This window comes from Cheilinus undulatus, linkage group 7 (genome assembly GCF_018320785.1).
Source record: "Cheilinus undulatus linkage group 7, ASM1832078v1, whole genome shotgun sequence".
Lineage (NCBI taxonomy): Eukaryota > Metazoa > Chordata > Actinopteri > Labriformes > Labridae > Cheilinus > Cheilinus undulatus.
The window spans coordinates 4,878,222-4,902,193 of NC_054871.1; the positions used below are offsets into that span (position 1 = coordinate 4,878,222).

Sequence of the window (23,972 nt, forward strand, 5' to 3'; positions counted from 1 at the left end):
AGAAGGTGTTCAAGGTCGAACAAGTCGCTTGCCGACAGAATTTTAATCGCCCTGCTTGAAGGGAGGAAAAGAGCGAGCTCTCCATCTGTAGTCAGGATTAATTAAAGGCCAGGAAATGTTCTGCACAGATCTCCTTTCTCCTCAGCCATGTTGTTTCCAGTGAGTGAAACAAACTGATACCCATTTATCAATCGCATGAAAGGTTTTTATGGCTACGCACTAACAACAGCAAGAATTATTCTGTGATTTCAGGTTGGTTGTTTGTCCTATCAAACTTGGAAATGCATTATCTAAAAAAAATGCATTCCGCACTTTTCTTCAGCCTTTGCAAAAATGTCCACTCTGACTCAAGCATGAACTGACTGGAGTTTGAAGGTTGAAGGTTAAAATCAATGCCATTAGGCCTCATGTTCACCCTTTGCCTAGTTATTTAAAGTTAAATCCCTTCTGAACCTTACTCACTTATTTTTTTTGCCTTGCAGCCTGTCTTAATGCTGTCTTATGATGCTATCCATGCCTTCATAGCCCTTATGGAGGTGTTACTAGTGAACCTGGAACTTGGGCGACACTGGTAACTCCAATAAAGAACGTCTTTTTACACCCATTTTTTCAAATTGCTTTCAATAGTTCCTGCAGCTAATTCTAGCCACCATATTGTTTTGTCACATGAGCTGTGACAACCAATGGCAGGCTGTTCTGCTGTTGTCATGCTTTGCCAAACTGCACGTCTATACACTTAGATCATGGAGGAGACGGCCTGAACAGCTCATAACAGAGAGAAATAGAGACAGAGAGGCTGTTCTGTGGCCCTCTGTGTCTATGCAGACAGGAACTGCTTCGACCAATGGCTCAAATAGCACCAATTCAAAAAAGCACAAAGACTTTTTGTAAATGTGTGAATATTTTGAAGACGTTTAGTTACAGAATGATTATTTTTTTCACGTTTTGGTCCCCAAGAGACAGAAGAACATTTGTGCTAATGTCACTTTATTTTTTTACGTTTTGGGACTATAAAGACTAAAGAACTAAAGTGAAACACACGGTAAACAATAATGACTTTTGATATGCACAAACTTAACTTGTAAAACGGATGGTTACAGCTTTATCGTGCACCACAGAGTTGATGTTTCATGAGCTTTTTTGGACAAAAAGTCAAGGAGAGACAAAACGGTTAAAATTGCTTAGTGCTCAGAGGGTTAAGGGAATTTTCTTCAGATGTTGCATAGAAGTCCAGTCTGATTAGATTTTGGAGTTTATGGTCACTTGGCCTTATTTTTGTACCCTGTTTATGAATCAACATCTCAACAATGCTTTCAGGGATTTTGCGCAAGTGTCCTCTGTCTAAAGGAAGAAATTAATGCATCTTGGAAGTGCAAGTTGAATATCAGAAGTCCACCTCTTCCTTCTGACTAGGGATGCCATCTGTCCCATGTTAGCTCAGTCATTCTGAATGAAAGTTGTTTGTTCCAAGTTGGACACTCCTTGTCCCTTAAAGTCTCTAAAAAGTGATTTAAAAAATCTGTATTTTAGGATTGTTGTATGACAGGCCACTGTGTTATGAACTACCAAGTCATGAAAAATATCTCTAAGTTTGTGAAATTAAGCTTCAGAATCATGTAAAATGAGGCAGTAAAATCTGCTCCAGGATGGTGTGGGCGTGTCGTTTGAATGAGCAGGAGCCACGCCCACTCACAAGAAATACGATCCTCTCAAATTAAAAAAAAAAGTTTCTGTTCAGAGTGCAGCTGTCTGACTCTGTGGGAAGTTGGGATTAAATTTACTGTTTTCTGGTACAAATCTCTCTGTTATGGTACTTTTAATCACCATGGCTGATAGATTTGGGAAATTTACCTCTCAATTAACAAAAACACAGCATTTAACTGACTGGTAACTTTCAAGGCAGTGACACCAGCTGACAACACACTGCACTGAGATGAACTGTTCATGATTTTATAGAGTAGTGCAGAGATGGGGTAATTTTGCTGGCAAAACCTGAAAGTTAACATCTGATTGGTTCCCTCAGTGGCAAGCCTATGGGATTTTTCAATGGGTCTTTGAATCTTTGCTAAAAATAAGATCTGTGTCCAATAATGTTTACAGCAACCTTATTTCGATGGATTTAGTGTGTTAAGACTCAAAGTTTGGATTTCAGTTTACAGGGACTTCAATGTTTCTTCCCAGAAGTCACTAGATGTCATCAAACTACGACCTTTCTCTTCTGCATCACATGAACCTTCAGCATCAGAAGGCACTGAAATAAGTGGCTAGAGGTGCTCACATGGTTTGTGGTGAACGTAAGAATAAACAGCTAAATAGACCAAACTCTGCAGTTACAACAGGAATCAAAAGAGATGGGAGTCAGGTCTAAACTGACATGCTGGACTGTTTCATCCATGGCACAGTTTTGCTTTAGTTAGAAAATCCATAAAAATTAAATTGTGAAGTCATTTCTTTCCTTTTCATCCTTTCCTCTACTTTCATTGTAAAGCTCCAGCCTGTGATCTGTCCCATCATTTATTTCGAGGTTTATTAGAGCGGTTCACAAAAGTGCAGTCCAGAGACTGTCAGAGTTTAATGAGGGGGGTTAAAGGGGGTCCCAAGTTAACAACAGAGTGATTAATTTTTCCACTATAATTATTTCATCTTCATCAAGGAGGGCTCCCTGTTGAGAGCTCTGCCTCTTTGCAGCCCATCAGTCTGCATGGTTGACTCGAAGAGAAGGATAGTAAGGGTTTAATTGAGTTAATCATCTTAAAGTAGATTAAAATCATTCTTTTATGGAGATCTGTGGTAAAATTTAATCAGTTTAGGGTCCTTTTTGGGGGGAAACAGAGCTTTGGTAAAGTGTGTTGAATTCTGAGTCTGTCTTATTAATGACAGACTCAGAATTGGAACAGAGTAGAAAACTTTGTGCTGCTGACATGCTGTGTATCTGTTTATGTATTCAGGTCCTCATAGCCGACTACTGCATTGATAATTGTATGATGAATGTTTCTGTCTCAGGTTGTCCAACGTTTTGGGACAATATCCGTTGTTGGTCCCGTGCCGAGGTTGGACAGGTGGTCAGTGTCTCGTGTGCCAACGTCTCCCAGCTGTTTGCTAATAACAAAGGTAAGTCACCTCCACTCACCGCCCCTGACAAGTCTATTAAGATTCCCAGCATCTCTAAAACAGGACGTATTTTTGTGTAATATGTGTCTGAAAATTATTTTTAACAAGCTCTATTTTTGAGTTTGCATCCATTGCAAAAGCACACAGACAGTTGAGGTTTGCGTGGTATGTAAACAGAAGATTATTTGTTTTATTTCCCAGGTTGATTTACTGCCCACTTTGATATTATTTCATGGTTTTATTTGCTTCTACTATGGGTGAGTTTAATACAAAGTTACAATGTTTATTTTTTTTTCTGGTCAAAATGTGTTTCTTCGTATAAACCAGGGGTGTCAAACGCAAGGCCCGGGGGCCAAATCCGGCCCGTGGTACAGTCATACCTGGCCCACCAGATCATATCATGTTTGTATTACGACTGGCCCGCCTGTATGAGGTCTGCACATTTCTCCCATATTAAATGTAAACTTAATGATTGAAAAAATGATTTTTAAGTCATAAGAATGAGAAGGAGTAAAGAGTTGAAAAATTCTGATAAAAAAGTCAAGAATGTGGAAAAAGATTTTTTTTTTCATTTCATATTTTCAATTTTGCATCTCACAATTATGACTTAAAGTTATGGATTTGACATTTTACAAATCCTAAATTTGACTTTTTATCTCATATTTTGACCATTTAGAGTCACAATTTTAACTTTTAAGGCATATTTTGACATTTTCAACTCCTCATTGTGACGTTAAATCCCAAATATTGACATTTTTTAAAATCTAAAATCTAAAAATGTTTTCTCATATCTTGAACTTTAAAACTCATAATTTATTTATTTTTCTCATAACTTGGCATTGAAAATAAATGATTTAGAGTTTTAGCTTACATTTTGACCTTTAAAACTCTTAATTTTGAACTGTTTCTCATATTTTCACCTTTTTAACTTGTTATTTTGTTTAATTTTTCATATTTTGACCTTTTCAAATGCTCACTTTGACTTTAATCCCAAATATTGACCTTTTAGTTTCAGAATTCTACATATTTATCTTATCTTTTAACCTTTTAAACTCATGATTGTGAATATTATCTCATATTCTGATATTTAGAGCTCAAAATTGTAAATTTTTTCCAGCATTTGAACTGTTAAAAGTCACATTTTTTTTTATTTTTGACTTTTAGTCTCAAAATCATTTGTCATCAATGTTACATTTTTTTCCCCTATAATTCCCTATAATTAATTACTGGTGAAGATGAGGTTGGCAATTTTTGGGAAATTTTGACCCTGTTAGGCCCTCAGGTTAGACCCAAATTCACAATTTGGCCCCTGCTGTGATTGAGTCTGACATCCCTGGTATAAACTCTGTAGTTTTCCACCTCCTTTGTCCAAAACATCATGTTACCATTGTGACCCCCTGACCCCTTTATGATTTTTGGCTTCAGGATGAGATGTTATTTTAATGTAGTGATTGCATTAACGGTCAGGAGTCTGTGGATGGTGTTATTGACTAGATATTCTGGACATTGTCGTTCCTTTCTGGGTGTGGATTTAAACATTTTAGCAGCAGTCTCCACTAAAAACCGACCTAGCTGGTACCAGGTGCAGCAGTATGGGCCTTATGGGCCTGGGCGAACCGGCTTTTCTATTTGGGAGATGATAGGTGTTCCTTTCTTGTACTTTTATAATATATAACTGCATGAATGCTATTTAAACCTAAATGACAGTTTTCTCCTTAAAATGAGACATCTCATAGTTATGCAGCTATCAGATGTGGGTCATAACCAATCATATCAGGCCTTACACTATGCTGCAGATGCTTGTAAAACTGGTGCAGCCAATCTTGTGTGTGCACGCCTTTCTCAGCTGACTAGCAGATGATCTATGAAGGACTTAGAGAAGGAGCCTCAGGGACTCAGGTCTCAACAGGTAAAAGTCAGAAAATTAATAGAGGTTCTCTATGAGTTCTTTGCAGGAGTTACGGCGGAGTGATCTGATTGTTTTTGAATTGTCTTAAAGCAAACTGATTCTGTTTTCAGACTGCCTTTTTCCCCTTTTTGCTGTCTCTTTCTGCAATCAGTAAACAATTAATTTATCTTAATCATCAAAAAGACAGAATTTTCCTACATACAAGTCAACGAAGAGTCTTCTGAGGATTGATTTATATGTCTTCAACATGGCAGAAAATGAACAAAATGTTATTTTTCATCGGGCAATAACAACTGCATGCTTAGTGCCAGTTCATAAATGAATATGACTTTTTAGTTGCACCTAAACTAGACTGTCTCTATCGTGGTCTAAATATTTCAAACATCTCCAATGTTTAATTTAACAAAAGTAAAGTAGAACATGCTGTAAATTTGTATAAGAAGGGTAAACAGTTTAAACTTCAACCGGACAAATTTATGCGGGCCCGTCCAAAGATGTAACCCTGGCACCACTCCTGCCCCGGATCTATCTGTAGCGGAGCGGAGTAAAGCACCACTTCTGGTATCCATCTGAGGCAGACCAGAGTGTCTGACTTGGAATTGCAAAGATTGGCTAAAGGAGGAGCGAGGCTGTTTGTGTGTGACTTGCTGTGCAGATGGAGTATGTGGAATTTGAGGGTAACATTAGCAGAACATCATATGCTGTCAGTTTTGAAATGTTTTCTTTCTGTTGAGTCAGTGACAGTTGATAGGTTAAATGGCCGGTGTGGCTGTCCACAGAGTGGAATCTAAAGAAATCATTAACTTCGTGTTTAAGAAATGGGATTTTTAAAAAACCTGTATGATGATATGGATATGGTATTTACAGACACTCAAAGCATGCATTTTAACCATTAACCATTTTAAATTAAGGTCACAATTTCACCACAGCATGCTGATTGGTGGGTCAATGAACCAACAAAGAGCCATCACACCATTCACCAAAATAAAAGCATTTCTCTGTGGGAATTAAAACCATTTACTTGCTTCTTACTCTTCTACTGCTGTTATTTTCTACAATCTTTTTTCTTCTATTCTTATTGCCCATAATAGAATGGCATTTCTGTGCATTTGTTAATAAGCATACCTCTCTCTGGTAACTAGTTTTCAAACCATAAAAATGACTTTACTTGGTCATGCACCCCTCAGCTCACAGGTGTCAAAATCAAGGCCTGGGGGCCAAATCCGGCCCGTGGAATGATTATATCCGGCCTGCAAGATCATATTGTATTTGTATGATAACTGGCCCCCCAGTATGAGGTCTGCAGAGCTGAAAAAGTAAAGAGTAAGAAAAATTTCATATAAAGTCAAGAATGTGGGGGAAAAAAATAATTTGTTCAATTTTATATTTTCAATTTTGCATCCCAAGATTACTTATGACTCAAACTTATGATTTTGACTTTTCATTTCATGCTGTGACCCTTTCAACTCATAATTTGGACTTCGTATGTCACATTTTTATCTTTTAGATTTCCAATCTTAAATTTTAAGTTCAATTTTGACCTTTTCAACTCCTTACTTTGGCTTTTTAGTCCCATATTTTGACTTTTAAACACATAATTTCATTTTTTCCTCATATTTTGACATTTTAAATTCACGATTTTTACTTTTATATCATATTTTGACCTTTTACACTCCAAATTTTGAATTTAAATCATATTTTTTAACTTTTAAGTCATCATTTTGAATTCTAGCTCATATTTTGACATTTTTATCTCTTAATTTTGGCTTTTTAATCCCACATTTTGAACTATCAGACTCACAATTTAAAATTTTAAGTCATATTTTTACTTTTAAACGTATGATGTCGACTTTCTACTTGTATATTTGCCCTTTTAAAACATTATTTTTCTATTTCTAATATTGTGTTCTGATCTTTTGAACTAACAAATTGGAATTTTTTAGCTCAGATTTGAGCCTTTAAACTTATCATTTTTACTTTTTTGAATTTCCAAATGATTTATCATCAGTGCTGTTTTTTCATATTTTATGAAACAAGGTTGACAGTTTTTGGTTAAAAGGTGTCGCTGTTAGGCCCTCAGGTTAGACCTAAATCCAGAATCTGGCCCCTGCTGTGATTGAGTTTGACACCCCTGCCTTAGATTTTTTTTTTTTTTTTTTAACTATTCTAACACCTTTCTATTAATTGTTTTTCTTTGTCAATTTACTTTGCAGCCATTATGTATATTATATTTTGTACTTTTGAACTTTTATTTTCTCATTTAGGCAGCAGAGAAGGAGCAGAGAGTGACATATCGTCCTCACTGTGTGGAGAAATGATTAATAATCCTGCCCACAGTGCTGCTGATCTCTCTTTTCATCCTCCTGCTTTGCCTCTGCCGTTTTTCCTCCATTGATGTTTTCCATCAGCGTTCTGTCTTAAGGCCATGTTGACTTGTTGAACACAGTTGGCGTTTTCTCTCTTTTTAATCAGAGGCCAAAAAAGCAGACTCGCGCTGTAAACTCCTGCTCAGTTCATCCACCACAGTGACCAGGTTATATTTAAATCTCTCAGAGGGCAAGAGTTATGCCTTTGCTGAGAGCTTTATCAAGGCCTAAACAGTTTCTTAAAAGGATCACATGGACTCTGTTGTCTCTGGTGCTTGAACTTGGACTGTTTATTCGACCTCCATCTCCTCCAGAGCCCATCTGGTTGGTCTGAAGAAACCAGAAAAAGCTCAGAAACTCTCATGAATCATCAAGAGCTCAGAGACAAAGAGAGTGGAGCCAAAAAATGTGTTTTTTTGGAGGCAGAAAGAGTTGTGTGTTGTTGAAAACAGACCTATTAAAATACATGAAGATTCAGAGAAACTGTTATTCACCTGGACAGGTGAAAAGTGATGTTTCTGCACATCCCTCTCTGAAACCTCTGAATGAGCAAACATGTGCTGAGGTCGGTCTCTGCATTCACAGCACTCAAGGCTGCTGGTTAAAACCTCAGTGCAGGGATGTGAGCCACGCCTACACTCATGAAATGCATTTCAAAGTAAAAGGGGCATCTACTTTGCAATGACAAGACTCTTTATACAGTGCTTTTATTCTGAAGTTGTTTTACGATGCACTTATTTAGTAAGTCACTGAACCCAAGCTAAATTTTCTTACACAGTAATAATGCACTGATCACAATTTTTTATTTTTATTTTACAAAATTAGAGCATTAATTCATTTTATAATTGCTTTTATAAGTCCCTTTCAGCCAAGCCACATCAGCATCTCCCTGCAGCTACAGCAGGGTAAAAAATGTCCACCACATCCTTAAAGTCCTTGTAAAGTGAAATCTAAACTTTTTGTCTAAACACTCTAGAAATGTTGGAGTATGGTTGCTGTAAACATGTGAAAACACTGAGACCTACATGTGACTGAATTCTGGATTTAGACTGTCAGAAAATTTTTCCCACCTCTTTCCTGGCTTGGTTTCATGGGGCGGGGCCAATATGTGGGTTCATGATGTCACAAGCCCACAGTGGGGAATGACACCCCACCCCAACATTACAATATAAAATCACAGAGCAGTTTGTCTCAGTCCAGTCTGTTGTTAGCTGATTTAATCCATAGCATGTTCTTTTTTCTGTGGTTAAGTTCATGTCATTATATTTATTAAAAAAAAAGTTATTTCAAAATAAGAGCAGGTCTATATTCAAACAAGAGGTCACTTATTATAAGTTTAATACAGTACAATAGTTGTTCATGAAACAAAACTAGTTTGAATGCATTATAGTGGAATTTGTTCACTATCGCAAACAACACATCAGTTGTAAAATCATCTGTCTTTAATGTCTGTCTTTATTGGGGGGAACTCTACAGTCTCTCTATAATTGAGTAAATGGCCAGTAAAGCCAGGCATACAATGTGCAATTTCAAGCCAACTCTTAAGCAGAAGTGGTTAAATGCCAGCTCACACTGTATGACTACATTATTTACATACAACATCACACACGCTTTATATACATGCACAAATGATGTCAGGGCAGACTGTGATAAATGTCAGTGGAGTTCCCTTTGAAAAGTCTCAAACATGGAAGTTGAAGTCAGATCTGTGTGAAAACCACTCTCACTTCCCCTCTCTCTCTGTCACACGCATAAAAAGCATCGCTAGATAGCACAACCATCTGCTAAATAATGACACATATCAGCTGTAGGCCTACTTCCTGCTGCTTTATATCCTTGATTAAAAGATAGACACATCATAGAGTCATTCCTGCTGTTTCCATGTGATTTTAGATGCTGTCCAACAGTTTACAAAGGAAATAAAAGTAATAAATAAGTTTGGAAATCTGCTTGTTGCTCAGCATTTTTGTGTAAGTGCATGCAGTTGTATGACCAAAAATATTAAATCCATCCAACCGTGAGCAGCTGGTCAGGCAGTGGTCAGCCGTCATGGCCCACTTTACACTTAATAACAAACAATGCATGGTCAGACTGAGGCCTTGTCCACACGGAGATGAAAAAGCTATATTTTCATTTTGTTTTGAAAAAGTTTTCCGTAAATACGGGACCATTTTAGGAAACATCCGTGTAACCACGGATCCTCTGAAAACGACTGGAAACGCTGTAGTATATATGCCAAACCTGTAAGTGGCGCTGTAATGCTGCAACGGAAATGCATCAAAGAGAGAAGAAGATAACAGAAAACTGCCCCAAACTTTTTCCTGGTTGCCTTTCTGGTTGTTCTCTGCGTTGGATTTAAGGACATCTGGAGTATGCTGTTCTTGGTGGGGGTAAAGGAGCGTCAGATTCTGCTGTAAAAGCCTAAATAAGCTCAGTGGTTTCTGCAGCACGAACAGAGCCATGTAGTCCGCCATTGTTGTTTTGGTTTGACATGCACATGCGGCGTAAGTGGCTTATGCTACTGTGTGACGTAATCATTTCAAGAAAGATGTTGGCTGTCCGCGCGGAGATGAAACGGTAGGCGTTTACAGATTTGTTCACTCTGGACCTGGTTTAAAAAAGTATCATTTACAGCCCCCCAAAACGCTGTTTCTGTGCGAATAAAATGCCGATACGACAAAAAACTTTTGCGTATACTCCTGAATTCGTCTCCATGTGGACGGGGTGTTAATCTGCTGCAATTTGCACGGTGTAAGCCCGGTTTAACCTATGACTCTTCAGGCAAATAACAGAAAAACCCACATGCACAACTCTTTAAAATGTTTGGAATCAGACATTAAACAGAGTTGAGGCATACAGTAATGCACATCAGCATCTGCCATCAGCCAAATGCGGATTGTTTTTGCACACTATCGGGTAATTTTTCCTCAATTTACCAGGCTCTTTGGCAGGGCAATATAAGCAGCCTAACCTAACGGAGTGATTTTTTTCCACAGTAAGCAGTGTAAATGAAACCTGCTTTCTAACTGCAGTCAGATGTTTACAGGAGACTGTTTGCTGGGATGGTTTGTCTCAGTGTCAACGAAAGAAGCTCTGCACTGCAATTGGTGCATCTGCTAAAGGTGTGTTTGAATCAATGTCCTTAATTTTGGTATGAGAGTGCAGAAATCAGCCAGAAAATATTCAATTCTAGCAAATGTGACACTCATAATGCCGGAAAATGGCCATGAATTTACAGTGCCCCCATTGGAAGCAGAGCAAATGTCTGCATGGTCGAGTACTGGTCAAAAAATGAGGTTTGAATAAGCGATGGTTTGGATCATTAATGCACCAACTTTCTCTTATCAAATAACCTAGAACTTGAATACAATAAGCCGTGATTAGTATTACATACCTGATGCTGCTTGTTAAGAACATTAAAATCTATTTGACTGGTTGACTTTTGAACCCACACACCACAGTGGCAGGTTAAATCCCAGCCATGTTATGCAGTATGCAATGGGTGTGCATAATTTAGCAATTGTCATTTAAAGGGCCTCTGTTGCAAAGATTACACTATAAGAAGAACTTCCCCCCTAACATTTTGCTATGATGTCACCATTGTCCAGAAATTCAGCTTCATCCCACTAGCTCAGAAAGCTAATGACACATGCACTGATACAGCAGTGCACACAGATCTGTGCCAGTGTTAATTTCGTCAACTAAAACTGTGACTAAAACTATTTGTAGACAGCCTTTTTTTCCGTGACAAAAACTAGACTATGACTAACAAAAACAGATCTGTGACGACTTAAACTGACAAAAACTAAGTTTAGTTTTTGTCAAAATGACTGAAACTAGACTAAAATGTAATTTAGCTTTTGCCGGACTTTCAAAATCTGTGATATTTCTCCACTGTCTGTCAAAGAACAATGCATCCGTATTTACTCTGCCTCTTAGCTGTAGAAAGCAGGGATCCTAGGTTTGGCAGAGTGCAAAGTACACTCTTCCATGGTTTGGTACCAGATTTAGGCAAGAAAATTAATGCTTGTACGAAAAGTAATGACTAAAATGTAAGGACTTTTTATGGACTAAAACTAGACTAAAATGTTTTGAGTTTTTGTTGACTGAAACTAGACTAAAACTAAAAAAGATAGAAATGACTAAAATGTGTCCAAAACTAAAATGCATTTCATTTAAAAAGTAAAACTAAAATTAAAAATAGCTGCCAAAATTAACACAACTATGTGCCATCAGGTAGGAGAGAAACAGAAACAGTGCATATGCTTCGGGGATTTCTTTTAATGTGATGACAAAGGGATTGGAGAAAGGGACAGTTCTGTTTTAGTTACAGATTACTTTTATGAGAAAAGTAACTAATAATGGAATGTCACACAACTAACAAAAAAGTAATCTAATTACTCTGACAGGTTACTTTGTGACACATTACCCACAACACTGCTGATAGCGTTCTACATGCAACAGTCTGACTGTATTGAGCCTTTCTTTACATTTTAAATTGACATTATTATTAAGGTTTTGAAAATACAGGTCACCTGAGCTTAACGGGATGAGTCACTTTTGCTTGAATGGCACAGTTTCTTTTGTATACAGAACAACCTGGCAATGAGTCTTTTCCACCTGCACGCTCCTGTTGTAGTTGGGCCAATGATTATATCAATAATGAAGTCATTTTCACAGGAGCTGAAATTGCATTTCTTGTGCACAAATGCCTCTGCAATTTCTCATAATAGCTTGAGCAAATGCTGGGCTTTTTATGTGCAAAATAGTCATTTATAGAAAACAGCATACCTGCAATGACTTATTCCAAATGTTTTCCACACTTTCAGACAATTTAGTTTAATTTGAACATAATTTACAGCACTGAATATTAAAACTATTTTACAGCTGAATCCAGTCTTTACAGGCTGTTTTTCTCCTGTAACACTTTATTTTGTCGCTGTTTTAGGACTAACCATGCAGCCAAGCAGCTGAATTTGTTTTTACAGAAGCAGCTCAGAGCCTGTTTGGGTATGTGGGATGCTCTGTGCAGAGATGATGCTCTTGACTGATTTCCAGCAGCAGAATAAGAGACGGCACAAAGCGGAGAAGAAGATCAGCTCCTTTAGAGAAAGTTTAGCTCCTACTTTGAGTCTACAGATCAGGAGGAGGAGGTTTCTGTTGACGACCTCATAAGTTAGTGTTAGTGGCTCTTTGGACCCCGCTGGATTTCCTCCTCCACAGACGCCCTGGAAAGTCAAGCGCTGAAGCTGAGCGGTTACTTCGAGCCCCTCCAACGGGACGCTGCGAGCAGAGAAAATAATGAATTGGAAAATCAAAGAGTTCACAGTGAGAGCTGAGAGCATGAGGAAGGAATTGGCGTTGCTCGTTAAGCACGGCGGTGAGAGAAGCGGCGTCCTCCCAGGAGCCTCGGCCTTCCACCCCCTTTCACATCCAACCATTCACCCACCGACGCTGCAGGCTCTGCACGCCACCTTATTCTGAGGCTAATGCAGCTGGATATCGCTCCAACCACCCACGACTCAAACCTCCACACTCTGCTGGGCTGAGCCGAGGAGCCGGACAGGCACATCCACAGCATGAAATCACTGAAAAACTTTTAATCCTCCCTCTTGTAAACACTGATTCTCACCGAACATGGATGACCTTGTGTGCGTCATGGCGGTCGTACTGTAGAGCTCCGTCATCCTTCCTGCAGGCCATGGTGGGAGAAAATGGCAGCAGATTCATTTAAATTCATCATGTACAGCCTTCACTTGACCGTACGGTGTCAGCGTTACCTGAAGCCTGTAGGATAGTGCACAAGAACATGTTTATTTCATACTTCAAATGGCAGATTTGTTGTCTTCAAGAGTTTAAACTACAGATTAAAGATCTCCTAAGCTGGCATTGTAATGAACTTGATATAGGAGATAAGGGAAGAGTTCTGCACAGAACAAGAACAGAAAATGTGCACTAATTCCAGGGACCATTTTTAAATTACACTGTTGCCACTTCACACCAATTTGCCTGATTTTAACCTATTTTTTATCACGTTTTACAACCAATTTTGCCAATTTTAACACATTTTTGCAACTGAAAACCCATTTTTTTGTCATTTTTAAAGCCTTTTCACCACTTTTTTCTGCCTGTTTTTACCACTTCCAAACCAAATCTTGCAACTCTCTGCCTATTGTTGGCTCTGTTGACACAGTATTGCCACTATAAGCCTTTTTTCACCCCTTTTAGCCCGTTTTAACCACAGTTAATCCATTTTTGCCTGTTAATGACAACTTTTCATTCCATTCCACCTTAGTTTCCACAAAGTTTCTGCACTTTAAAGCCATTTCAGCCACTTTTTAATCCTTTACCACGTTTTGTGCCCATTTTTGCCACTTAAACCCTTTTTGTTTATTTTGCCACTTTTTTCCTAATTTTTGCCATTTTAAACCCATTCATGTTCTTTAAAAAAAAAACAATTCCACCACCTTCTCACCATGCTTTGCCACCATTAACCAATTTTAGCAATTTTAAACCTATTTAAATTATGTTTTTAACATTTTTTTCATCTAAAAAAGGCTAAATGAACAAATAAAGATATTTGTTTCTTTGATAAGAGTGGTTATATTCAGGTAAAATTTAAAATGTGGTTTTCACAGCTTAACTTCACAATGGATCATGGTTTTGTTGACTCCCATGGGCCCCCAGTTTGGCTAGGTCCCAGAAACCTCCCCCTTTATCCCTCCTTATGGGCGGCCTTGTCTGCACTCGACTATTTTTGAATGTTCCTGGTTGTTCAACCACCTTCAGGTACAGTGGGGGTCCCTGGTCTCTGGCACCTTCATTTTGGGGGTCGCGGGCTGAAAAGGTTGAGAACCACTGCACTAGACGATGCTAAACCACACATCACATCCATCACAACAGCATGGCTTCACAGTAAAAGAGTCCAGGTGCTGAACTTGCTCTATTATACCAGGAAAAGTTATACCTACATCAGACAAGAATGGGACAACATTCCTTTACAAGGACGCCAGCAGCTGGTCTCCTCACTTCCCAGACGTTTACGGACTGTTGTCCCTACTTTTTTGAGATGTTTTCCTGCCATCAGATTTAAGATATGCTAATATTTTTCATGAAAGTGTCAAATGTCTCAGATGTGTCTTTTATGTTCTATTGTGAATAAAATATGAGTTGATGAGATTTGCAAATCATTGCATTCTGTTTTTATTTACATTTTACACAGCGTCTTAGGTTTCTTGGAATTAGGGTTGCATGCAAATGTCAATAAATTGGCAGGAAATCAAAAATTCTAGCACGCTTCTATGGAGGTTTGCAAGCCTGATTGTGTGGTTGCAAGAAATATGATCGACTCGTGCTGTGGAGGGCGGGGCTTAGGGATAGTTGAGTTACAGGCCTCATCACAGGGCAGTCCACTAAAGAGTAAACGATGATTTGGATCATGAACAGGCTGTCCCCTTCCATTTTTTTGCACCCAGACTCATCTGTTCCTTCTAGCTAGGATCTCATTGTCTTGTCATCCTTTTTTAGGTTACGTCTACAGAAACTGCACCGAGGACGGCTGGTCCGAGCTCCACCCGTCCTACGAGGATGCCTGTGAGTTCACTGAGTACGAAGTGACAGAACCAGAGGTAGAAAATATTCAGCTCATTATTTCTGTCTGACTTGCTCTAAATTCAAGTAAAATATGAATCTTTTGTAACTGTTTTAATATTTTACACATTTTTCTCCTCATTTGAGCCGTTTGGACAGTCCAGTCATTATTTTAACCATCAGAAAGTTAAAGAAGCCAAATCAAACATGCACCATCTCCAGCATCTCTATGAAGAAAGTTGAGGAGTCACCAGTCATTGCATACTGCTCTGCTGCAGATAAATGTCATACACGACTCCTCCTCTGACGTCTTCTATTCCCACTAATGAGCTTTAATTACTATCCTTCACCAACAGCCCATAATTGGACCTGTTATAGTTGTTATAGTCGGGCTCAGGGAAATGATGGTTGCTATTAAAAGTAGACAGTACAGCAAATGATTGACACTTCACTCCTACTCTCAGAGATTAACATGAACCCTTCCAGCGCTGGTCGGTTATTAAATTCTAAAAATATCCTACTTTTTGAGCACTGACCGCTTACTGTTGAGTAAATACTGAGAGGAAGTGGTGTGTCGTTTGAAAGAGAGTGAAGAAGGTCAAAGGGAAGGGTTTTATTTTCATACTGCGAGGATGCTCTAAAGGGAGAAGCTTTAAAATTCATTAAAGAAGTGAACAACCCGTCACACAGTGAAGAAAAGGTGAAGGACTGTGTTTTGCAGCCGGTGCAAAGATCAACAGCTCGGTGATAAAACTGAGATTTAAAACTTGAATATGAAGGACAAGGAGTACTTAAGTCAACGAGACACTATAGAGGCGAGTGTGTCAGACGCTGCAGACTCTCCAGAAGGACACAAAGGATGTGGTCATCTTTCTTAAATTCAAATCAGATGAATATCAAAGTCAGACCCATCCATCCTGCTGCATCGTTTCAGAAAACATCACATTCACTTGCAGCTCGGCTTTAGCGGCTGTGTCCATTGCTAGCTATTTTAGTGCTGGCAGAAAAAAAACCCAATTTAGTCTACCTTTCTGAAGCCAGGGTGCACACTGTGCACAGGGTTCCCACGGGGTCTTAAAAGTCTAAAAATGTCTAAAATTCAGAACTTTAAATTTAAGGCCTTAAAAAGTCTTAAAAATGCCCAGATTTTCATCCAAGGTCTTAAATTTAATTGAGTCAAGTCTTAATTTTTTACTTTTGTTCATTCCCGAGAAGCGTTGGCCGTATAAAATACACTGAGTAAAACGCCGTGATCAGAAGTTGATTCTGTGTAGTTTGTCTTCCTGAGGGGCTCAGATAGCTACCGGTGTTGGTGGGTGTTGACTAAACTACAAATCCCATGATGACTGCAGGCCAGTTTGCGACCTTTTGCGACATGTTTACGACTCCCGCGCGTTCAGATTTACGTCTGCTGCCTGCGGTAGAAAACATGGGCAAGTGTGTTTTCAACGAGACGTGGCTTGAAATCAGCGATTTATGCCGGTCGGAAGTGGCCCCCAGCAATCGACACAAAGCTCGCTGTAAACTTTGCAGGAGGACCATTCAGTTAGGGACCTTGGGTGTGAAAGCGCTCGAGTCTCTCTCCAAGGTGGAGAAACACCAGCTTGCCATAAAAAGCCTTCAATGGGCTCAAGCCATCACCCAGTTTTGTTTGCCACCCCCGCCGTCTTCGTCAATACCCGGTACCTCCGGACTCCAGCGCAGTGTCACTACCACTTCGGCTAACGACCTTCGAGCTACATTTGAATCCAGTGAAACATCAAAATCATGACCAAATCATCCAAAACCAAATCATGACTAAAACCATGACCAAAACCATGGCCTTCAAGTGCCCCCAAAGATAGAAATCAAGAGGGGAGAGATTTGGGGATCTGGGAGGCCATTCCACATAAGAAATATACTTTATACATTGTCCTATGTATGAAAATTATGGCCCACCCTGTATAGACATATATTAGTGTTGTGTTGGGAAGGTTACATGGGTTAAGAAGGTAACTGTGTTAATTTTTATCTGTTTTATGCTGAATTAATTTAATGTTTTTTTGTTTGTTTGTTTAATCTTCAATAACTAAATGAATAAAAATAAAAGTTTTTGAATTTCTGGGATGATTTGAAGGTTTCTGGTAATGTGTCGTGTTGGTCTAAAATTTCATTCATGATGGTCTCAAAAGGTCTTTTAAAGGTCTTAAATTTAACTTACTGAAACTGCAAGAACCCTGTGTGCAATTTTCCTCCGATTCAGCCACAACTTTTGAGTCACGCGACTCACTCTGAAGTTGGCCAACTTTCAATCGGATCAGGCGTTGTTTGTCGTGCTGTGTAGGGGGGGTACGACGGTCGACTACGGCCTGACTATGACATTACGACCTGCTTCTGACTGGTAAGCAGGATTTCTGGCATGTTTGATATTTTGGTCGTACAACTCCAGACACTTCACAGTGAGAGCAGAAACGCGAGCAGAATAAACATCTTTGGGGGATTGTTTTCCTTTGTAAACTATCAGACAACGTCCTAAATTACCATGACAACAGCTGGAATGACTTTCTGATGCACCCCCGCTATGATAAAAGAAATAAACAAACAGGAAATGTTCCTACCTGAGGACCTGCAGCTGACACAGAGGTGATGCTGTTTGTGTGTGTGAGACAGAGAGAGATAGTGAGAGAGGCAGAGAGAGCAGTGCAATTATGGCAGAAGAGATTAGCGTGGATGCTGCTAAAGCGTCAGTTTTATCAGAACTTGATGACATTTCTTCGTTAAAAGAAGAACAAAGAACAGCAGTGAGTTGTTTTCGTGTACTGACATGTCAACAGTCACCATTGTTTGCGTTACATCTTGGTAGCTGTGCATGCGCACCTCGGTCACAGCTGCATCACGTGTTTTGTTGCTCTGATTGGCCCGTAAAGATGTGACATACAGAACGTTCATCCAATCACACTCCGAATTTTTTTCAAAGCCTCTGCCCTCTCCCAAACGCTTAGTATTGAAGGTTTTCCAGATGGATGAGTGAAACAAATCCATCTGACGTGTCAGGTTATCAACATTATGGATCTGAGCCTCACTTCAGTTTACTCTCTCTCTTTTTGCCCAGACGATATACTTCTCCAACTTCAAGCAGGTGTACACGGCGGGCTATGCCACCTCCCTCATCTCTCTAATATCAGCCATTTTTGTCTTCACTGTTTTCAGGTAACACACCAAGAAAGCCCTCAGTGGTCAGAGTGTTAATGACATGAAGTTCTACTTCTGAATAAGTTGATCAAACACTGACATTACCTTTATTGTCATGTATTATGTTTATCTGTTACTTACATTTGAAGACTCTTTAATTCTTCCAGGATGTTGCACGGACCAACAAAACTCTAAAAAGCTAAAATTTGCAACACTACCAGCTGATAAATCTTTGGAAAAGTAAAAAAATATTAAAATATTCAAAACCATAGAAGTTTTTTTCCTCTCTACAGGAAGTTCCACTGCACGAGGAACTACATCCACATCAACCTGTTCTTCTCCTTCATCCTGAGAGCGAGCGCCGTCTTCATCAAAGACGCCGTCCTTTTCTCTGATGAGAACCTTGACCACTGCTTCATGTCCACTGTGAGTAAAAATACACCACAACAGTTTAATAAATGGTCTTTATTTACCAGTGAAGGAAGGTTATTGTATACTGAAAGGGAACCAGCATTGCTAGATACAATGCAAAGACCACGTATGAGAAAAAAACATTTCACCCATCATAGAAGCAGTAAAGAAATATTTATATATATATATATATATATATATATACATATATATATATATATATATATATATATATATTTGTAAAATGTGCCAAAGAAGAAGAAGGAGCAAGCAAACAATGACTGTAAATGGAGAGACAGAGGAAATAAGACTAGTAAATAAACTAGTGGGCATTTCACTGGGAGGATAAACTACTTTTAATTTTCTGGACGTGAACCAAAAGAGCATTTTATCTCAGAGAGGGGTAAAAATGGCCGAGAGGAGCCTCTCTGAGGATAAAGATGAGTGTTTCTCTTCCTGTATTCTGCTGATGAGGACCCTACAGAGAAGGTCAGCCTCACTCATGTGGAAGCAATGGATGGGAATCAGCAGCAGGAAAATCGACCATTAGAAAGAGAAGCACACCATGAGAGGAACCAGAAAAATAACCTCCTTTATTAGCGGCAAATACTGAGGGATCGGCAGGTCAGGCAGCGTCAAAATGGACACAGATTTACCCCTCAAAAGGAATTTCAAGTCACCAGTATGTGTCCCTATATTTATAGTTTAACAAAATCACGCCCAGTAAGGATGGTTTTTATAGGACGCTTTGACTTCAGTCCTTTAACATATTGTTCTTATTTAAATGCCCAGTATGTATGTCCTAATGTGCCATCATTTGTCCCTCCTCCTGCAGACGTCATGTAAATCAGCCGTGGCTTTCTTCCAGTTCAGCATCCTGGCCAACTACTTCTGGCTGCTGGTGGAGGGCATGTACCTGCAGACGCTGCTCGCTCTCACCTTCGTCTTCCAGAAGAAATACTTCTGGTGGTACATAGTCATCGGCTGGGGTATGCCTCCATCTTTCACCTGTCAGTGTTTAACTTCTCTCTCTTTGTTCCTTGTTATCAATACTTCTGATGATCAGATCATGCTCTGTGTGCCTCCCAGGTCTCCCAACAACAATCATAACAGCGTGGATCCTCACTCGAAACTTCTACGATAACACCGGGTGAGCTGTCAAATCATAAATCAAATGTCATATTAAAACAAAGACACTATTAAAGAGAATGAATAAAGTTAGAACTTTAAATGTACATAAAAGCTAACCTGGAGTATGCATGAAAGAAAGAGGAATTCAGGACTGTTTTTTATGGTTCTCTCACTGTGCTTCTATGACCCCTGGTCTATCTCTAACATTGGTGATGTGTCTTAGATGCTGGGATGACACAGAGGTGGCCTTCATCTGGTGGATCATTAAAGCTCCAATAACAGCATCTCTGCTGGTGAGTAAAGTCTTCACACAACAAGACTAAGAGGGATTATACAAGTCCTCAATCTGGATCAGGCTTTCTCTGATCTGTACATTAAATACAAACAAAGTATTAAACACGATTATTTTGTACAAAAAGAGGAAACATCTTTAAATTTACAACAGTGTGTTGAATCATAGGCTATCATGCCATTTTTCTATCATATCATATCATATTGAATCCTTTTACACTGTATTATTTTGTATCACATCTTAACATGTTATCCTGGGTTGTATTACAACTGGGGTGTCAAACTTAAGGCCCGGGGACCAAATCTGGCCTGTGGTACAGTTATATCCAGCCTGCAACATCATGTATTCATTATAACTGGCCCACCAGTGTGAGGTCTGCAGATATCCCCCAGCACAAACATGTAAATTTAACCTTGATGTTTTAAAATATCCTTGTTACATCATAAAAAATTAAAGTAACTGTTAAAAGCTAATCAGATAAAACCCAGGATGAAGAAAAGAATATATATATACATACATATATATATATATATATATATATATATATATATATATATTAAGGGTGTGAATCTCTCCTTCTTAAGACGATTTGAATTGAAATTCCATTTAAAAAGCTACAGTTCAATTCACTGATGTTTCATTAAGTTTCAGAACGATTCGGTCTGATCTGGTTCAATCTGGTACAACCGGAAAATTTTTAAAAAGTAGGGAGAACAATCTGATTTCATAGTGAGCCAGAGCATGGCCAAGCGGGCCATGATAACAAGCAGCAGAGGCTAAGTGAACTCAGTGAATCTCTGACGTTAAAACCAGTCCAAAGACCGGTTCATTCCTCATTTTTAACTGATCCAGGGCTCTGTGGACTGATGCACTCAGACCTTTGACATTAGGATTGGTTAACCGATCCATATTGGTTTATCTTTACACCACTTATATGTATATATATGATATTGAAAATATAAAAATATAAAATATTTTTACCTTTTGGGTTGACAACATTCAAATTTAATTTCTAACTCATATTTTTACCATTTCAACTCATTATTTCATACCTTATCTCTTATTTAAAACATGATTGCGACTTTGTTTTTTGTGTTTGCCTTATAAAGGTCAAATATGAAAAATACACTTTTTCAGGCTATTTTTTAAAGCAAAAATGCTGAATTTGCCCCTGGCCCCAGTCCTCCCCAAGAATCAGAATCCCCCCCCACTGCCTCCACCTTTCAGAAAATGTGTGCTGAAACAAGCCGTTCTCAGATTTTCCCCTCATGATGTCATGTGGGGAATTAGCCCCATCCCTAGACTTGGTCAGCCCTCCCCGCTTGGAAGTTCCGCCCTCCTCTCCTGATCCTCCTCTCAGGGATCAGGAGAGCCACATCCATTTCCTAAGAAGGGCGGAGTCAGGGGCGGAGACAGACAGCTTATTAACTTTTAAAGCCACAGACAGAAACAGATCATTCTGAGCAGGGCTGAAACAGAGGGGTTTTTAGACTTGTAAAAATCCTGTACTGGAAGGTTTTTTAGCAACTTCATGGGCATGTTTTGGGGGCCTCTGAGACCAATAAAGACTCATCTTAAAGGGCTAAAATATCTGACCTTTAAAAACATTATTTTGGCAATTGATTTCATGTTTTGGCCATTTGATCTTATAAATTTTCTCAGATTAGAGGCTTTTTAACACTTAAAGGGCCATTTCCCTTTATATCAAAATCATTTTCTTTGCAGTCTTAATCTCTCTCTCTCTTTTGCCTGTTTTTTCACTGCAGGTGAACTTTATCATCTTCATCAACGTGATCCGCATCCTGGTCCAGAAGCTGAGATCTCCTGGTATGGGTGGGAACGACACGAGTCACTTCAAGTGAGACGAGAATGAATAACCCCTGAAAACTTAATGAATAATCTGCAGACAAACACTTTATATAACCTTCATGGCTCTATTTTTTACTGTGTGTTTAGGAGGCTGGCCAAATCCACTCTGCTCCTCATCCCTCTGTTTGGGATGCACTACATGGTGTTTGCTTTTCTGCCAGAGAACACCGGAGCAGAGGCTCGGATCTTTATAGAGCTTGGTCTGGGATCCTTTCAGGTAAAAGACACAACAAAAACATAAACTTAGAGGAAACTGGCAATGTCTGTAGCTGCACAGAATTCATATCTGCCATGGAAATGCAGTATCATTTGTTTAAGTTTGATATTTCTGGAATATTTTTCTGCTCCAAAGGGTTTTGTTGTGGCCCTGCTCTACTGTTTCCTGAATGGTGAGGTAAGAAAACATCTTTAATGCACCTTTTATCTCAGTATTTAAGGTTTTATTGCAATATAACTCAATTTACTCTTCTTAAATTATTATTTTGTGCATCATCTATTGAGTTAAGTTCAATTTTACTGTTTGTAAATTAACAGTTTGAAAATAACTTAATATTATCAATAAACCTCATAGAAGAATAGGGCACCACCGCTAATGCGGATTGGTTTTTTAATAACCAATAAAATATTGTAATTATTAATTAATTAATCAAGACCTTTAGTTAATTAACAAGAACATTAACTGTAAATCAACCTCATTTCAAAAGTGATGAGTCCTCATAACAGGGACTCCATTTCTCATAGCTTAATAGAAACCGATTTCCTGTACGACTTTTTTTTTAAGATTTATTATCAAATCACAAAATAACAAAATAACAGACATAAATAACTGGGTTATATGAATATATATGGGGTGGGTGCTTACTCCCCATGTGACATCATGAGGGTAAAATCTGAGATCGGCTTGTTTTAGGACACATTTTCTGAAAGGTGGAGAAAGAGATGGTGGAAGGAAATGGATTTTTCTGGTACTTGAGGGGATTGTGGACAGGCCAGATGCACATCTTTGTTAGAAAAGCCTGAAAAAGTGATTTCTGCATAATATGTCCCCTTTAACTTTTATATTCCATGTGTTAAAGTTGGGGTTCTGTTGTGTTCAGGTGCAGGCAGAATTAAAGAAGAGGATCTGGAAGTGGCAGACTCAGAGCTACCTGAGCTACAGTAAACGACGGCGTACGTTATTCACTGAAAGCAGCACGGTCACCCAGATATCAGTCCTGGATAAATCAAGTCCTAAAGACCAGCCGCCCTCAGAGACAAATGCCCTCACACCCAATAATGTGTCAGCTGTCTGAGGAACTAACAAACATGCCGGTCTTCATGTCCGGGGTTACAGCATCCTGAGATAGAGCCTGCTGAATGTTCGAGGTACCTCCTCTTAAACGGTTCGAGGGATGTGCAGAATACTGTGTGGGCTGTTTACTGAAATCCCGTGTTTTTTACGCACTATGATCCAAACATTCTGGCCTCTAAATTTCTCCCATGACATTTATTATTTTTCACCTCACAGGCTTCGGTCACAGAGGTCAAGGCTTCGATTGTGGGCATGAGATTTGCTCTAGGACCCTTCACTCACCTCTCTCCTTTTACAAATCACTAAAAACACAACAAGTACATAATGAATGTGGCTTTAGTCATTCTCTTTTTCAGATTTATCACCTAAAGAGCAGCCATGTCTGGATATTTCATGAGTTTTTCTGTCATATAAGTGCTTCTAGTTTAAATTCCGACTGCTGTGTTTGGTGGTAATTTTTGTGTTTTCTGCAAATATGTTTACATTCTAAGCAATTAATAAGCCATTAAATTTGACTTAATGCTATATTTCTAAAGCCAGAAGCAGAGGAGAATTTAGCTTTTTCTGCTAAAAGAAGCAGGACAGTGTTGCTTGTTTAACTTGATACTTAGGTAACCTTCTGCCTTTGCACCACAAGGACCGCAGCTGAAAGCATAAGCAGCATTTTCTGATTATTTTGGGGGCTTTTCATGCCACTACAGACCGGAGAGGACGGTGGATAGAATCACAAACAGGGATGAGCGAGTAGAATGGATTTCATGCTTTCAGGGGTAGCCAGAGCCTTTGCACATTTGATGTGTGATTTAACCAGAGCTTAACTTGCACCCCAAG

General features: G+C 39.0%; 1 protein-coding gene across 1 annotated transcript in view; it reads left to right on the forward strand.

Annotated features, from left to right (window-relative positions):
- The window catches only part of ghrhrb (growth hormone releasing hormone receptor b), a 60,843-nt gene extending 37,432 nt beyond the window's left edge, over nucleotides 1-23,411 (forward strand). The window contains exons 3-13 of the mRNA XM_041791740.1: nucleotides 3,004-3,111; nucleotides 14,914-15,014; nucleotides 18,068-18,165; nucleotides 18,441-18,573; nucleotides 19,394-19,547; nucleotides 19,648-19,708; nucleotides 19,913-19,982; nucleotides 21,748-21,839; nucleotides 21,938-22,067; nucleotides 22,203-22,244; nucleotides 22,948-23,411. Of these exons, the coding sequence (XP_041647674.1) occupies nucleotides 3,004-3,111; nucleotides 14,914-15,014; nucleotides 18,068-18,165; nucleotides 18,441-18,573; nucleotides 19,394-19,547; nucleotides 19,648-19,708; nucleotides 19,913-19,982; nucleotides 21,748-21,839; nucleotides 21,938-22,067; nucleotides 22,203-22,244; nucleotides 22,948-23,142 (1,184 nt within the window). The 3' untranslated portion in view covers nucleotides 23,143-23,411. The remainder of the gene's footprint in view (nucleotides 1-3,003; nucleotides 3,112-14,913; nucleotides 15,015-18,067; nucleotides 18,166-18,440; nucleotides 18,574-19,393; nucleotides 19,548-19,647; nucleotides 19,709-19,912; nucleotides 19,983-21,747; nucleotides 21,840-21,937; nucleotides 22,068-22,202; nucleotides 22,245-22,947) is intronic.
- The last annotated feature ends 561 nt before the right edge of the window (nucleotides 23,412-23,972 follow it).